The sequence below is a fragment of the Kogia breviceps genome, chromosome 5, assembly GCF_026419965.1.
Source record: "Kogia breviceps isolate mKogBre1 chromosome 5, mKogBre1 haplotype 1, whole genome shotgun sequence".
Classification (NCBI taxonomy): domain Eukaryota; kingdom Metazoa; phylum Chordata; class Mammalia; order Artiodactyla; family Physeteridae; genus Kogia; species Kogia breviceps.
Genome location: NC_081314.1, coordinates 45,669,514 through 45,687,551, shown reverse-complemented (window position 1 = coordinate 45,687,551; position 18,038 = coordinate 45,669,514). Strand labels below are relative to the sequence as shown.

At 37.4% G+C, this 18,038-nt stretch overlaps 1 protein-coding gene across 6 annotated transcripts in view; it reads left to right on the top strand.

Annotated features, from left to right (window-relative positions):
- Window positions 1–18,038, top strand: part of IFT80 (intraflagellar transport 80) — a 115,269-nt gene that overhangs the window by 62,649 nt on the left and 34,582 nt on the right. For all 6 annotated transcript variants that reach the window (XR_010840657.1, XR_010840656.1, XM_067033942.1 and 3 more), the window contains one exon: window positions 7,779–7,958. Coding sequence is in view for 4 of the 6 variants with exons in the window: in XM_067033942.1 (XP_066890043.1) it covers window positions 7,779–7,958 (180 nt within the window). In the remaining 2 variants the exon portion in view is untranslated. The remainder of the gene's footprint in view (window positions 1–7,778; window positions 7,959–18,038) is intronic.

Sequence of the window (18,038 nt, the reverse complement as noted above, 5' to 3'; positions counted from 1 at the left end):
TGCTGGAGATGTCTGGGTCGAATGTACTCTTCAAACTAACAAATCAAGCTTCCTTTTGGGACAAAGCCCTGTACTGCAGAAATTGCTGAGATTAAAATCCAGTTTGATCAGAACAGACACAATTGAGCAAAGATGAGAATAGATCCAAATAAAATTGGAGAAGAAACAGAGAATGCTAGTCTCAAAAAATGGAGGCTTTTTTTTTTTTTTTTTTTTAATCACTGTGAGAAAACAACAGAAGAGAGAGCTCTAGAGCTATCCTTCTGGAACATCCTTTCCTCCCAAAAGTACAGCAAAACCCATTTCACTTAAAAATGAGCAGAAGATCAGGATCACAGTCAAATCACATAATGTTACCAAAGACAACAAAACCATGCCATAAACAGACAAGCATTGCAACCAGTTAATTCAAAAGAAGTTGAAGGATGTTTTCAAACCATGACAAAAGCTATGAAATAACCATATAAATCAGAATTAGAAAAACTAGGAAATGAGGTAATGGGAGAATGGGAGACTTTTATGGAGGGGTGACAACTCAGGAGGGAATTATTTAAAAAAGGAAAATTTATTACAGAAATGAAGACCAAACTAGAAGGAATATAAGAGCAAATGAACACAGTGGATGATGCCTTAAAATAAATAAAATGTGAAATGGAAGCAAGGAAATGGCAAAAGACATAGAAAGTTTGATAGAAAGTGATAGATACAGAAGATTGGCAGAGAAAATCTGAAGTACATATAATAGGAATCTTTAAAGGAGAAGTCCAAGGCAATGAACAGAAAAATACTAAAAGCCACTATTCAAGAAAGATTTTCTCAGACCTAAGGGATCTGAAATTGATATTGAAGGCATACCAGATACCTAGGAAAATTGACCCAGATGGCCAACACCCAGATACACACTAATAAAACTGTAGGAGTTTAAAGAAGAAGAAATAAGTCCGGTGGGCATCCAAGGAAAAGAACAAGTCACTCATAAGGGGAGGAAAATCAGAATGCCATCAGATTTTAATAGCGTCACTGTACAATGCTTAACATAGGATACTACAGCTATTCTGACTTTTAAGTATAAAGGTCATAAGCATACTGGTATAAACATGCAAGAACTCAAGGAATGTTATTCCCATGAGTCTTTCAAGGAGTCCACTGGAGGATTTTAGCTTCCGCTGTAGCAATCTGGAAGTCACATGTATGGATATACAGAGTACGTAAAAACATATTGATCATACTATCAATAGCTATAAAAGAGTATGTATATCCATATACTACAATAGATAATGTCTTCATATTGGACATATTTATATCACTACTCCTACCCCTTTCTTAGATAAATGCTGGTGCATGCACACACACACAGAGACACACACAGCTGTGCACATACACACTTATAATGAAGGAAGATATAAGGATAAAACATAAAATTAAAAAATAATTATCAATATTGTAAAGGAGAGAATAGGAGAGAGAAAAGGGATAGAAGTTAGACTTCTTTGATTATACCTTGTTTTATATACTTTTTGGGTAAATTTAATTTTGATACCCTGTAAATATTTTACATAATTATAAAACAAAATTAAATTTTTAGAAAGCAATTCCTAAAACCAAAGTAAATTTTAAAAATGAGCCTAATTGTGTATTCAGTCATTTGTATACCTACCCGGAGAGGAGCTAGTCCAAATGACTTTAAATGATTTGATTGTCTGTTCCTTGTGGTTACAGTAGAGACTCAACAGAAAATTATCCTAAGACTTTGGAAAACATTTTGGCAGTTCCTCAAAATGTTAAACATAGAGTTACCACAGACACAGCAATTCCACTCCTAAGTATGTATACAAGAGAACTGAAAACATGTCCACACAGTAACCTGTACACAAGATGTTCATAGCAGCATTGTTCATAATAGTAAAAAAAGTTGAAAAACTCAAACGCCCATCAAATGATGAATGGAGAAACAAAATATGGTATATCCATACAATACTATAACTTGACAATAAAAAAGAATGACATACTGATGCATGCTATAACATGGATGAACCTTGAAAGCATTACGCTAAGTGAAAGAAGCCAGTCACAAAAGGCCACATAGTGTATTATTTCATTTACATGAAATGGCCAGAATAGAAAATGAAAGTAGATTAGTGGTTACCAGGAGCTTGGGGGTGAGGGTGGGGGGAATGGGAGTGTCTGCTAATGGGCATGTGTTTCTTTTTGTGGTGATAAACATGTTCTGAAATTAGTAGTGGTGATGGTTGCACAACTGTGACTACACTGAAAAAACTACTGAATTCTATAAAAGGGTGAATTTTATAACGTGAAATATATCTCAATAACGTTGTCATTTTTTTAAAAAAGGGAAATAAGCTTAAGGGCAAAAGAATGAAAAAAAATTTTAACTCTTTTGTAACTATTTGCTTGTGGTGTTGATGTTGGTATTCTGAGTATTTATATTGATGCTCTTAAGAGCTTGGATTTTTGGCTAAGTGAAAGCAGATACTGAGGTAAGATTGGAGAGAGTAGATAAAAATCCTACAGTTCCTGGATTTGAATTGGAAGTATCAGTTTGAGTTAGTGAAAAAATTTCCTAGGTCTGTCTATTAAAAAGGCCTAGAAAATGCTTTAATGATCAACTCAGTAACAGCAAGCACCCTTAGCACTTGTGGGGGTTTTTTGCAGTACCATTTTCCGTATTTCCATAAAGTGCACCATGACTCACTGGAAGAACAGACTGATGCCAGGTGTGGGTCAGGAAATATAAAAATGAGACTGGAACATTTTGTCATTGTACAAAGCAGGGGAAGTGATCAAAGACTACAGGGTTCTGTCAAAAAGATTAAAGAAGCAAATGAAAGGGGATTCCACTGGCTAAAATTGGGCTAATAGGAGCAACTGTATTTATAAAAACACATCAAATATGTTAAAATTAATGAGTTCTTGATACTAAACAGTAACATTTCTTGGTTACATTTGGAAGTTACAAGGGAACCAACTGGTATAATGAATCTTTATTTACCCATTACCCAACAATTATTAACTAATGGCTAATTCTTATCTCATCTATACCACCACCTACTTCTCCATGGCTCAGATCATTTAGAGCAAATCCCTGACATTACATCTTTTCATCACTAAATATTTCAGTATATATCACTAACACAAAGACTTCTTTTTTAACCTAACCTCTACCATTATTAAACCTAAAAACAGTTAACAGTACTTTCTTAATATTATCAATTATCTACTGATAATATTGTCACTATTCAAATTTATATTTTTGAAAACTAATAATTAAGGGGAAATAATCAAGAATTTATTATGCCTTTGATATATGAACTGTATCCCAGGGTAACCAAATAGTTGAAGAGATGTTTCTTTTTGTAGCACTATTACAGTTAGTAAATGAAGAAAGATGGATTGGAATATTACCATTTTGCAACTGTAAGTGAATTAGTCCTCCTAGGCAATGATTATTATTTGCTAACAGCATAAGAAGACATTCGGACATTAAATGCTTCCTGCTGGAAGTACACAACATCACTTACGAAGTTTTCTTGCCAAAAAGATCAAACCTGAATCTGATCAAGACTCTAGATCTAACTATCAATTAACAGGAAATAAAGGGGACAGACTAACATGTTAATACCATGAGAATACAGATGGTAAAATCCAGACTATGGGAAACAACAGGACATGACCCAGTTTCTTCAACCACAGAAAATTTCAAGGGAGAAGAACATGTGTAAGGGGAACTTATAGATCAAAAGAAATCTAAGAGACTTCACAACCAATCAAAATGATTGTACCTTATTTGTATCTTAATTCCAACAAACTGAAGACAAAAAAAGACAATTGGAAAAATTTGAACAGTGACTAGATACTATGATAATATTAAGGAGTTACTGTTAATTGTTTTTAGGTTTAATAATGGTATTGAGGTTGGGTTAAAAAATCTTTGTGTTTTTAGTGATTTATGCTGACGTATTTTGTGATGAAATGATATGATGTGAGGGACTCCTCAAAATGATCTGGGCCATGGTGGTAGTACACATGAGATAAGAATTACCTATTAGTTGATAAATGCTGGAAACTGGGTAATGGGGCTTCATTATACCAGCCATTCTCAAAGTGTGGTTGCTGGACCAGAAGCTTGAGCACCACCTGGGAACTTGCTAGAATGCAAACACTTTGGCCCCCACCCTAGATCTACTAAATCAGAGAAACTGGAGCCCAGCCATTTATTTTAACAATCCCTCTAGGTAATTCTAATACACATTAAAGTTTGAGAACCACTGCTTTATGTTATTCTTCCTATTATACTTTATGTCTAAAATTCTAATAAAAAGTTTCAAAGAAAAAAATTAGCTTGATGAATGTAAGAAAAATTTATACATAACAGAGAAGCTGGATTAGAGGATAAAACAAAGGTCATGTAATCTCAAGTGTTAGCAAATTCATTGGCTTGGTATTAACAGTGAGTCAGCAGCTAATGATAGTCTTAAAGCGAATCACAGATTTTGCTTTTCTCTTAGAACAGTGGTTCTACATTAAAATCACCTAGAGAACTTTTTTAAAAAATTAATTAATTTATTTATTTTTGGCTGTGTTGGGTCTTCGTTGATGCACGCGGGCCTTCTCTAGTTGCAGTAAACGGGGGCTACTCTTCTTTGCCGTGAGCGGGCTTCTCATTGAGGTGGCTTTTCTTGCTGCAGAGCATGGACTCTAGGCACGTGGGCTCAGTAGTTGTGACTAACAGGCTCTAGAGCACAGGCTCAGTAGTTGTGGCACGTGGGCTCAGTAGTTGTGGCACACGGGCTTAGTTGCTCCGTGGCACTTGGGATCTTCCCGGACCAGGGCTTGAACCCATGTTCCCTGCATTGGCAGGTGGATTCTTAACAAATGCGCCACCAGGGAAGCCCCCAGAGAACTTTTAAGAACCTATCCAGACCCCACCCCAAGAAATTCTGGATTTATTTTGTTGTATTCCTGGTTTTTGGTATTTTTTTTGAAAAAAGCTTCCCAGATGATTCTAATGTACAGAGTTGAGGACGAGTGTCCTAACTTTATGATGCTTAAGAATCTCCTGAAGAGCTCATTAAAAGTTTCCTGAATAACCTAAATGTCCATTAATAGATGAAAGGATAAAGAAGATGTGGTGTATATATATACAATGGAATACTGTTCAGCCATAAAAAAGAACTAAATAATGCCATTTGCAGCAACATGGATGCAGCTAGAGATTATTATACTAATTGAAGTATGTCAGAAAGAGAAAGACAAATACCATATGAAATCACTTATATGTGGAATCTAAAATACTGTATGACCCAAATGAACCTATCTACGAAACAGAAATAGACTCACAGACATAGAGAACAGACTTGTGGTTGCCAAGGTGGTGGTGGGGGGTTTGGGGGAGGGATGGAATGAGAGTTTGGGGTTAGCAGATGTAAGCTATTATATACAGGGTGGATAAACAGCAGGGTCCTACTGTATAGCACAGAGAACTATATTCAATATCCTATGATAAACAATAATGAAAAAGAATATTTTTAAAAGAATATTTATATGTATAACTGAATCATTTTCCTGTACAGCAGAAATTAACACAAAATTGTAAATCAACTATACTTCAATAAAAAAAATTTAAAAAGAAAAACAGACTAACAACAACAAAAAGTTTCCTGGTCCTCATCCCCTAGAGGGTCAGATTCAATAGGATGGTGTGGGGCCTATTAATCTGCATTTCTAACAAGATCACAAGTGATATAGATGGTGCTGGCCTGAGCACATTTTGAGTAACACTACCTTAAACAAAGGGATAATTTGGTCAAAGAGACTAGCATAAGTGAGAGGGATAGGTAAAAATTCATCTTCAGGGTTCTTGCTGCTAGCACCACTAAATTATATCGAGGGAGGCTGCTTCATTTCTTTCTAGTGGTTGGAAATGCAAATGTGAATCCAGTGTTCCATGGCTTATTTGGAGAAGAAAAGAGACTTAGAGCATTAAAAGTCTCTTTAAAAGCACAAATCATAAGCATAGGGAATGTAGCCAGTATTTTATAATAACTTTAAATTGAGTATAATCTAAAAAAATTTTGAATCTCTGTGTTGTACACCTGCAACTAATACAATGTTGTAAATCAACTATACCTCAATTTTTAAAAAAAGGACAAATGATAAATCTTGTTGATTTACCAATAAAAATTATTAACTTTACTGATTGGACAAAATATAACCCTGTCCCCTCAAATTTAGTAACTATTCAAGACTCCTTCTCTGATGATTTGCTTGTGCTTGTATTTTTTTTTTTTTTATTACTAGAGTAATCGCAAAGAGGAAGAAATAATTTTTTAGAAGGTAAGAATTTAATATAACTTGGGTATCATGGTTTTTGTGGACTCTGAAAGAAGTCAGAGGAATATAGGGTGATGATAATATCTAAAATTTCTTTTCATTTTCTCTTCTTAGGATTGGGCATCATGAGTTCTTAGATAAATATTTGTATGTTTAATTTTAGTAAGATTTTTCTGGGTGATTTGGTTCTTTGGGTATTTTTAAATCATGCTTTAAAGTAAATAGTTTAAAAATATCAATTTTATGTATATATATTTATGCTGCTGATGAAGCAAAGCTTACAGTTTGTTCATTTCCTTCTTCATAGTAATGTTATCATAGAGCCTTTTACTTAAGCAATAGTTAGAGATTTGAAGGGGGATGAGAAGGAGTTGGAGAAAAGTGTCAGTGGGTAGTAAGAGTCATACAGCCTTTTTATTGGATATGTGAACTTTTATTGGGAATTTAAAGTCTTGTTTTATAGTAGTGTGGATTAGTGAATTTTTTCTATTTTCTCCAAATTTTTTGTCAGGGAGCCCATAGCTGATAATGAATATTAAAACAAACAAACAAACAAAACAATGTAGAACAAAAATAAATGCCCACCCAATGGCAACAACAACAAAAAATCAAGACTTAATTTGACTGTAGTCTGTAAGGTTAAAAGAATGGAAAGAGACTATAAATAAATTTAGTCAAATAAATCAATCATCTTTCTAGTAAATATGTATGTTTCATCTGAAAGAATGAAAGAAAATGCATATAATACCATCTTTGAAAAAGTTTTTTTTTTCTTACTGTCTTATTCACACACACACACACACACACACACACACAAGATTCTCTTTTTTCCAGTTGATGCTTATTGATATTGCTAGATCGCTTTCTCAAACAGATTCTAGAAGAGGTTTTACTTAACTGCACTGTGAGAGAAAGAAGAAAGGAAAATATCTATTTACCTGTACTTTCATGGTTTAAGATATGTGTTTTAGAGGTGTTTTAGTTACATTGTGTGTTTAGTTTCAATTTTTAGTGACACTATTGAAATATTGTAACAAATTTTTAGATGTGTGGACTATAGAGATCCTTACGAATTAATAGTAAGATGTCTGTTTTTTTCCTACGTAATCTTTGTATTTACCCGTTTAATATTAGCTGCTTAAAATTAAATGATGTAAATCAAAATGGTGTGGGTGTTTTGCAGTTCTTGAGCGATTTCATACTCTTTTATCATATTATATATTCTACTGTATACTTTAAAAAGCACATCTATATCTTCCATTTCAGTATGCTATCATTTTATTAAGAAAAATATTTCTAAATAATTCTAGAATAAAGACACATTCTTTTAAAAAAATCATCCTAGTATGTTAACATATGCTCAATTTGAAACTTCTTTAAAATGTTTTTGAAATAAATTGATTCTATTCTTGTTCTTTCTTCCCCAGTGGTCATATGCTTTAGAAAAGCCCAACACTGGCAGCATATTTAATATCACATGGTCAATTGATGGCACCCAGATCGCTGGAGCCTGTGGAAATGGACATGTTGTTTTTGCACATGTGGTGGAGCAACGTTGGGAGTGGAAAGATTTTCAAGTAACATTAACTAAAAGAAGGACTATGCAGGTATGATTATGTTTCAGGTTGATTAAATCTTCTTTTCATATTAGTTTACAATACAGAAAATGGAATTATCTTCATTAATATTTAAATCAGGTTTATAAAGATTCAGTCATACTAGAAATATTTTAACTATACCATTAGTGACTTTTTCATGACATAAAATAAGAACCTTTCACTGACATAGAATATGAGCCCACAGGTACTGAAATTATGGTGTTGAGGCAGGGATGAAATAGAGGCCCCCTAAACCCGAGTTTCTCTGCCAGGTTTATGGTTAACCTCTCTATCCAAAACATTATTCCCTTTCTTGTCCCTCATCTGTTCCCCTCAAGGTTCAGGAGTATCAAAGAAAAGAGGGGATTGAAACTGAGCAAGACCCTGTGGGGCCCTCCCTGGTACAAAAGCCCATATCTTTGAGTTGGTCTACAGAAACTAAGACCCCAACCCAGCTAGAGGATGGTGACTACATGCTTGACCACAAGCATGTAGACCCCAGACTGGTTGGAACCAGAAGGTTGAGATTCCAGAAACATCACCCTGTTACGTCACCACCAACCAATCAGAAGAAAATCACATACCCTGCAACCCTCACCCCAAATCTTACCTTTAATAACTCTTCCCCCATAACTGTCAGGGAGTTTGGGCCTTTTGAGCATGAGCTGCCCTTTCTCCTTGCTTAGCCCTTGCAATAAACCTTTCTGTGCTGCAAACTTCAATGTCTTGGTTTGTTTGGCCTCACTGTGCCTCTGGCACATGAAGTTGGGTTTGACAACAGGGATAGTGAAACTTGAAGCATTGAGGGAATATGTGCATTCAGTTGAGGAAGAAGGAAGGAAGCTGTAACAAATTAGATTTAACTGCTGGAGCTGACCTCAAGGCAGACATAATAACCTGCTGATCACTGTCAGGGTTACATTATTTTATTTATTTATAATTGTATGAGTTTATTTAACCTGATTAAAAAATATTTTCTTCCCTCTTTAAGAATTACCTATGACAAGATAAAATGGGAAAGTTAGTTGATGAAAGTTAGGAGGAGTGGCCAAAGACAATGTGTTGATGGCAGACTCTCTCCCAAAGGAAAGGGAACTCTATCTTCTTCCTTTTTTTCTCCTATCCATAGCAGTTGCCTCTATCTTCAGTATTCCGAATTCAGATGATTATAATTACTATAAAAATTTGAGGAACTTTCCTGGCAGTCCAGTGGCTAAGACTTCGCCTTCCATTGCAGGGGGTGAGGGTTCCATCCCTGTTTGGGGGCAGGGAACTAAGATCCCACATGCCTTAGCCAAAAAGCCAAAACATAAAACAGAAGCAGTATTGTAACAAATTCAATAAAGATGCTAAAAATGATCCACATCAAAAAATAATAATTTGGAAGCATGCATCTTGTGATTTCTTGGATGTGTCTGTTCAGGTATTCTTTAGACTAAGTATCCAGATTTTCACAGACAATCTGGATAATGGTCACCAGATTGATAATAATTAGGTACCTTATACATTTTCTTTGTTCTTTTTTTTTTTTTTTTTTTTTTAATTTTTGGCAGCACCTTGTAGCATGCAGGATCTTATTTCCCCGACCAGGGATCGAACCTGGGCCCCCTGCAGTGTGCAGAGTCTTAGCCACTGGTCCGCCAGGGAAGTCCCTCTACTTTCTTATTTAAAAATTTTTAAGCTTATTATGGATAATTTAAACCACACAAAAATAGAATAGTATAATGAATCTCTATGTACTCATCTCCCAGCCCTAACAGCCGTCAACCCATGATCAAGCCTGCCCCATCCATGTCCATATCTACTTTCCCCCTCCCCCAATTATTATTATTATTTTTTTTCTTTTTTGCGGTACGCGGGCCTCTCACTGTCGTGGCCCCTCCCGTTGCGGAGCACAGGCTCCGGACGCACAGGCTCAACGGCCATGGCTCACGGGCCCAGCCGCTCAGCGGCATGTGGGATCCCCCCGGATCGGGGCACAAACCCGCGTCCCCTGCATCGGCAGGCGGACCCCCAACCACTGCGCCACCAGGGAAGCCCCCCCCAATTATTTTGAAGCAAATTCAGGTATCATTTCAGCTATGAAGTTTTCAATATATACAGCTAAAAGATAAGGACTCTTTTTAATGTACCCGCAATACCATTATCATACATTAAAAATGATAGTAATTCCTTAATGTTATCAAATGTTATCAAATATGTTGTTAATGTTATCAAATATCCAAGAAGTTAATGTTATCAAATATCCAAGAAGTGTTCAAATTTTCGATTGTTTCCGCCATGCCACATTTTTTAAAGTTTGTTTGTTTGAATCAGAATCTGGAATGGTTTACATGTTGCAATTGGTTGACATATATTTTAAGTCTCTTTTAGTCTGTAGATTACCCTTGCATCTCTGTTTTTCCCCCTGCAATTTATTTGTTGAAACCAAATTGTTTGTCCAGCCCCACAGTGTGGACATTGCTAATTGTATCCCCACGGTGTGATTTGACATACTTCTCTGTCTTTTGTATTTCTTGTAAATGAGTGTTTGGATCTAGGTGATGGTGTAAATGTATATTTTTGTTAGTCAACCTGGGAACCAAAACATTATTTATAGTATTGTGTCTATGACAAAGAATGCATTGTGAGTTCTAATCAACTGATTTGGGGACACACTTTTACTCACGTAGTGCTTGGTGGCTAGCTAATATAGTATTGTCTTAATTTCAGAAATGCCCCAAGATGAGAATATATTTAAAAAGAGAAGTTTTTCTTTCATAATAAAAAGGAATCATCCTAGAATTAGAGGATTTTTATATAAGATAAGATGAACAGTGGAGGTTTTTAAATAGCTTATCTAATCCAAATTGTCTTTATACTTAAAGTATTGTTTGCAAATAATCTTTCAAAATTTTAGGACTAGAATAGTATTTTTATTTTTGTAAAGGGGTCTTACTCTCTCAGTGATTATAGGACATTTGTATTGCATTTTTGCTAAGCTGGGTCTATTCATAGTTTTTTCTTAGAGCAATTTCATTTATTTATTCAATTCCCTACTTGCCAGGCATTGAGCTAGGCAATGGGAAGTACAGCTGTGAATAAGACAGGTTTGGTTCCTGTTTTCATGGGACCTCCTAGATTAATATGTTGAAAATCTTTTGTTTTTTCATAAATTCATCTCAAATTAATTGAATGAAAGTAAAGAATAAAGAAACAAAAGAAATTTATTGGTCCATGTGAAGTCAAGAGATGGGACTGATGAGGCTGTACTGGATCCAGAGGCTTAAATAAGGTCAACAGGAGTTCCATCATATCTCTTCCTCAATGGTCCTTTTTTCTGTATTGGCTTCATTTTCACAAATGCTGTCTCTCTTTTGCGGCCTTGGTAGCTCCAGGCTTACATTCTACCAACTTCAAGTCCAACAGAAAGAGTGCTTTCCCCTCCGGCCCCTTAGTAATTACAGCAGAAGTCTCAGCATTGGATCTCATGTACCAAGTCTGGGTCAAGTATGTTTCGTTGGGAGGTGGAGAGAATGATGAGTCAACCCCATCTAAACCACTTAATCACTTAGAATAATAGGTGGAGTTTCCCAAAGGAAAACCAAAGCATATTTACCAGAAAAGATATCATTTGATTCTGGGCAGACAGAAACCAACAGATATCCAATATAGTCTATCTTTTTTGGCTGCTTAGCAACCATAACTGTATTAGTTATCGATGGCTGCATAATAAATCACCTGAAAACTTAGGGACTTAAAACAGCAACATTTATTCTCTCAGTTTCTGTGGGTCAAGAATCCAGGCATGGCTTAGCTGGGGTTTCTGGCTCATAGTTTCTCACAAGGCTGCAATCAAGGTGTTGGCCAGGGCTTAGTGGCACCTGAAGGCTCAACTGGGGAGGATTTGCTTCCAAGCTCACTGATAAGGTTGTTGGCAAGATTCCATTTATCAACATCTTTTGAATTGAGGGCAGATGACTGGAGACCACTCTCAGTTCCTTGCATGTAGCCTCTTCACAGGGCAGCTCACAACTTGGCAGCTTTGTCAGAGCAGTTACGAAGGGCACAGAGGGAGTGAGCAAGACATAAGTCACAGTTTTTTATAACCTGAACTCAGAAGTGTCATCTCATCACTTTAGCCTTTTTCTGTTCACTGGAAGCAAGGTCCAGTCTATACACAGTGGAGAGACTTACATAAGGATGTGAATACGAGGACATAGAAATCACTAATCCCCTTACAATCTGCTCACCACACATACTTTCCCTTATTCACACGTATGTATAATTCAGAAATGCACTACTTAACTTTGCAGCTATTCTATATGCAACTGAAAACAAACCCATCCCCTCTGTAAAAGATGATAACCTAGACTAATCCAGTCATTCCAGGTCCAACTCTCTGGTCTGGAAAACTATAAATAAATGCAAATTTTAATTATTCTCCTCTCCCCCATATTCCCAGTTTATAATGACGAAGGGAAAACAGGGCGGCTGCAATGAAAACAATTTGGGAAATGGGAGAAGGGAAAACAGCACACTGTGATTACCAGGTTCCTAGCAAAAACCCAGCTGGCCGGGAATATCTTGAGAACTCTTTTTCTTAGCAATAAAGTTAGTTGCTTGGTTAATTTGGCAACTCTAGATTGCCTTTCTGGGAAGATTTCCCACTTGGGAGGATTTCCTTACTGGGGTCCGTACATTTTAGCAGCCCACTTAACGTTGTTGTGAGGTGGAGCCACAGATTGCTATAGGGACAACAATCACAACTTTTTGTTTGCCTGGTTTAGAGTTTTACAGTTTTCTCAGAAGCTTGGTAGACTTGGTTGATTTGTGTTTTGTTAACTCAGAAACCAGAGATCATGTTGAGTCCTAATTATTAAATCCAAACCTTGACCTGGCAGTTGCTACCTGGCAATAGGCTTCATTGCCCTACCTGTCTCTCTGGACCTCAGCTTTTATATGATACAGTAACCTAGAGTGAGATGGTTTCTTAAGTTGTCCCTTGTCTCCAGGCTGAATTCCAGTGGATGATTCTTTCCAAAAGGGATAGTTGATGTCTTTGCTGGGAGGAAGTGCCTAGGAGGGAGAGGGTACAGGTGGAGGAGATGACGCATTCCTCAGGTCTCAAGTTTACCGTTTTCTCTTTCCTGCCTCTCTCACTTTAGCATGGGGCACAGCTTTGGCTTTTAATCATTGCCATAATTCAAGATTATTTGATTCTTAGTCACTGTATCTCCTGTAAAGCTAAGAGTCAAAGAGAGAGTGATTTTGATGATTAAATGGGATAATGTATGTAAAATAAAGATAAATGGTAACTATTGCTATGGCTATATCTATGTTTAGGATTAAATGAGTATTTGGAAATGTGGAAACAGAATTTTTGGACTTATGTCAGTCTGAGAAGTCTAAATATTGTGGTCAGATAGAAGTATTAGGTGATACAAGTATGAACAGGTTAGTCCTGAAGCTGCCCTGAATTGAACAGAGTAAATGGGTGCATTTTAAAATTCAGCACAGGACATTTCTGATGTTGGATTCACCATAACTTTGAAATTATAACAGCAATTATCAGTGTGTCTTCTGTTTATTATCATGGCCAGGATGTTTTATTCCTGTTCTAGTGTTCCAGATTCACAAAAAATAGAATTCCCCCATGTGAAGCTTTAGGCCAATATGAATTTTAAGAAATCTGCCTATAATTTGAGTAATGACAGAGGATTATACATCGGATTTTTTAAATATTGAATTTTCTTAAACCTGTGTTAACAGTCAGTTTATTTCACTGGGTATCATGTTGCTATAAAGAAATGACCATATAACTTCCTTTAGAAAATTCTATTTCATTCCATTCACTTTAAAATGCCTCTGGGAGAGGATGGCATTTTGGACCTCTTAAAAAGTCCCTGGGGGCTTCCCTGGTGGCGCAGTGGTTGAGAATCCGCCTGCCGATGCAGGAGACACGGGTTCGTACCCTGGTCCGGGAAGATCCCACATGCCGCGGAGCAACTAAGCCCGTGAGCCATGGCCGCTGGGCCTGCGCGTCCGGAGCCTGTGCTCCGCAACGGGAGAGGCCACAACAGTGAGAGGCCCGCATACCGCAAAAAAAAAAAAAAAAAAAAAAAAAAGTCCCTGGGAGCTCAGACTTCTGGTGAAAATGGTATCATAAGTTCATACTTGGAAGGACGAGACATACATTTGGCTCTAAAGAGATCAATAATTTATGAAATATATTTTTATTTTTTATTTTTTATTATTATTATTTTTTGTGGTATGCGGGCCTCTCACTGTTGTGGCCTCTCCCATTGTGGAGCACAGGCTCTGGACACGCAGGCTCAGCGGCCATGGCTCTCGGGCCTAGCTGCTCCACGGCATGTGGGATCTTCCTAGACCGGGGCACGAACCTGCGTCCCCTGCATCGGCAGGCGGATGCTCAACCACTGCACCACCAGGGAAGCCCCTGAAATATATTTTTAAAAGAGACTTATCTGAACTCAAAAATAGGATAAACATCTCTGTGGACCAGAAATGGAACAAAAATGCAGAGTGTGGAGGGAAGTCTCCAAACTGCTTGACTCCTGGTCCAGAAACAGGGAGGCAAAGGCAATGCAGAGAGGGGCTCCTATAGGCTGATGGACCTGAAAGGACTCGAAGTGAGACAAGTGGCCTGATCCAGTCTCTGTCTGAAATCAGAGCATGGGGTCTGTGGTGTAGCTCTCTTCTCCCCTCCCTGAAAGAAAAACCTAGAACAGCCTAGGATTTAAAGAGAGACTCACAGGGTCACCACCTACAGTCATGGTTTGCTCAATTCTAGGGGGCCCATCACTTAGACCTAGAGTTGTGCAGTGCACAACCTGCAGCATGTACCTGTGGCCTTGCAGACTGAACTCAGCCTTATCACTGAAAGTACACTTCACATTTTTATTCGAAGTAAAAAACCTGCTGACTCCTGAGACCAGTGTTTCTCCTACAGCCTTCTTAAGTAGAGGTGTTTTTCTTCTTTATGTCAAGTATTACTGGGTCTGGGGGTCGGGTAGTTGTCTCCTTACCCCTCATTGCTGATTCCAGACCACAATAACTTCTTCTTCCCTAAAGAACTCCAGCTCCTTTGAAGCACCTGCCATCGGACTACTCCCCTTTTGCAGTCATTTCCCTCACTCTTCGAAGAGTGAAGCAAACATATCAGTGTCTTTTTCTTTACCACTAGTTCTGGCAACTCTCTTTTTTATTAAGAATTTTTTAAAGAGTCTAAAAGATAGGAACTATTTTTATTTTAACATAATCATAGTGATATTTCACATTTCTCCAGTTGTCTCCTAAGTCTGTCTACAGTAACAGGTCCCATTTCTCCAATTATTTCTCTCTCTCTCTCTCTCTCTCTCTCTCTCTCTCTCTCTATATATATATATATATATATATATACATATATATATATTTAACATCTTTATTGGAGTATAATTGCTTTACAATGGTGTGTTAGTTTCTGCTGTATCACAAAGTGAATCAGCTATACATATACACATATCCCCTCCCTCTTGTGTCTCCCTCCCACCCTCCCTATCCCACCCCTCTAGGTGGTCACAAAGCACCAAGCTTATCTCCCTGCGCTATGTGCCTGCTTCCCACTAGCTATCTATTTTACATTTTGTAGTGTATATATGTCCATGCCACTCTCTCACTTCGTCTCAGCTTACCCTTCCCCCTCCCCGTGTCCTCAAGTCCATTCTCTACGTCTGCGTCTTTATTCCTGTCCTGCCCCTAGGTTCTTCAGAACTATTTTTTTTTAATTTTTATTTTTTGTTTGTTTTTTAACATCTTTATTGGAGTATAACTGTTTTACAATGGTGTGTTAGTTTCTGCTTCACAATAAAGTGAATCAGTTATACATATACATATGTTCCCATATCTCTTCCCTCTTGCGTCTCCCTCCCTCCCACCATCCCTACCTTTTTTTTTTTTTTAGATTCCATATATATGTGTTAGCATACAGTATTTGTTTTTCTCTTTCTGACTTACTTCACTCTGTATGACAGACTCTAGGTCCATCCACCTCACTACAAATAACTCAATTTCGTTTCTTTTTATGGCTGAGTAATATTCCATTGTATATATGTGCCACATCTCCTTTATCCATTCATCTGTCAATGGACTCTTAGGTTGCTTCCATGTCCTGGAGATTGTAAATAGAACTGCAATGAACATTGTGGTACATGTCAATATATATTTTTATAGTTGGTTGGTTTGTTTCAGGAACAAATTCCCATATTGCATTTAATTTGTCTCTTCAATCTTTTAAAATCTGGAACAATTCCTCCTCCTTATTTATTTATTTATTTGTTTATTTACAAAACCAGGTCGTTTGTTCTGTTGAATTTCCCACATTTTCCTGTTTGCATCCCTGTGGTATGATTACATTTAGCATGTACATCTAGCCCCTGTATTTCCTGTAGACTCGTTATTAGATATAGAGCCTTGATAAATATAAAGAATACTTTGGGGCTTCCCTGGTGGCGAGGTGGTTGGGAGTCCCCCGGCCGATGCAGGGGGCGCGGGTTCGGGCCTCGGTCCGGGAGGATCTCGCGTGCCGCGGAGCGGCTGGGCCCGTGGGCCGTGGCCGCTGGGCCTGCGCGTCTGGAGCCTGTGCTCCGCGGCGGGAGAGGCCGCAGCGGTGAGAGGCCCGCATACCACAAAAAAAAAAAAAAAAAAAGAATACTTTGTGGGTGATGCTGTACGCTTCCTGTTGTGAGACACATGTCTGCTTATCTCTCTTTTAATAATGATGAGATTTATCAGTGTGTTCAGGTGTTATAAGTCTGATTCATATGTCATATAGTTTCCCATTAGGCTTTTAATTTAATATTTTTAGCAGCCATGGATGGTACTTGTTTAGAACCATGTTTCATCAAGAGTTGCATCTTATAATTCTATCATTCCTTCCGCATTTATTAGCTAGAATTCTTCTGTAAAAGACTTTGCCTAGGGCTTCCCCTGGTGGCGCAGTGGTTAGGAATCCACCTGCCAATGCAGGGGGCACGGGTTCGAGCTCTGGTCCAGGAGGATCCCACGTGCCGCGGAGCAACTAAGTCCGTGAGCTACTACTGCTGCTGAAGCCTGCGCGCCTAGAGCCGTGTTCTGCAACGGGAGAGGCCACCGCAATGAGAAGCCCGCGCACCACGAGGAGGAGGGGCTCCCGCTCGCCGCACGGGAAAAAGCCCACGCACAGCAACGAAGACCCAACACAGCCAAAAATAATAAATAAATAAAATAAATAATTAAAAAAAAAAAACTTTGCCTGATCAACTATTTGTTACTCTGAAGTGAGACAAATTCTGAATTATTTTCCTTAATTTACCAGTTTTCAAATAGCAAATTGATTTCCTAGTATGCCCAAGAGTTTCTTTGTTGTTATTGTTGTTGATGTTGTCATAATAAACTTGCAGATTTTAACATTTTTGATATATTTCAATCCATTGCAGTCAGTATTCTTTCTAATGCTCGAATGGTTCCATCTTTGGCCATTTGACTTCTGTGTTCTTTTGAGATGATTTCAACAGCTTGCTTGCATTTCTGGCAAGATGTTCCAGGTGTCTTATATTGATACATTTCCTGTCCCAAACTTGAAATCCACCATTTTTCCAAGAAGGCCTTGTTCCTTTTGGAGGGGAATGTTATTTAGAGACCATGATCCAGGTTCTAGGTGTGCTCATTGCTACTGGTTTGATCATTAGTTCTAGATAAAATGTATTTGTTTTTGACAGATAAAAATATATCATGAGTGTATACTGAGGTTTCAAGTTCAGAATTCAAGATTATGGAATTTTACTCTTGATTTTTTTATTTGCAGTTCTTTTCTTTTACAAGAAAATTTTTGTTCTTAAAGACATTAATATATCCTAGAATATATCCTAAAATACAGTTTTAAATAACAATCTCAATATTATTCTAATAATATATTACTGAATACTGTTTTACATTTTTTTTTAACATAAACAAATCCATATATCTTCATATCCTTCCCTTTATAAGATAAAAGGTATAATACTATACAGTGTTTTGCATCTTGCCTTTTTTTGTTTTACAATATATCGTGGAGGTTGCTCCATAGATCTT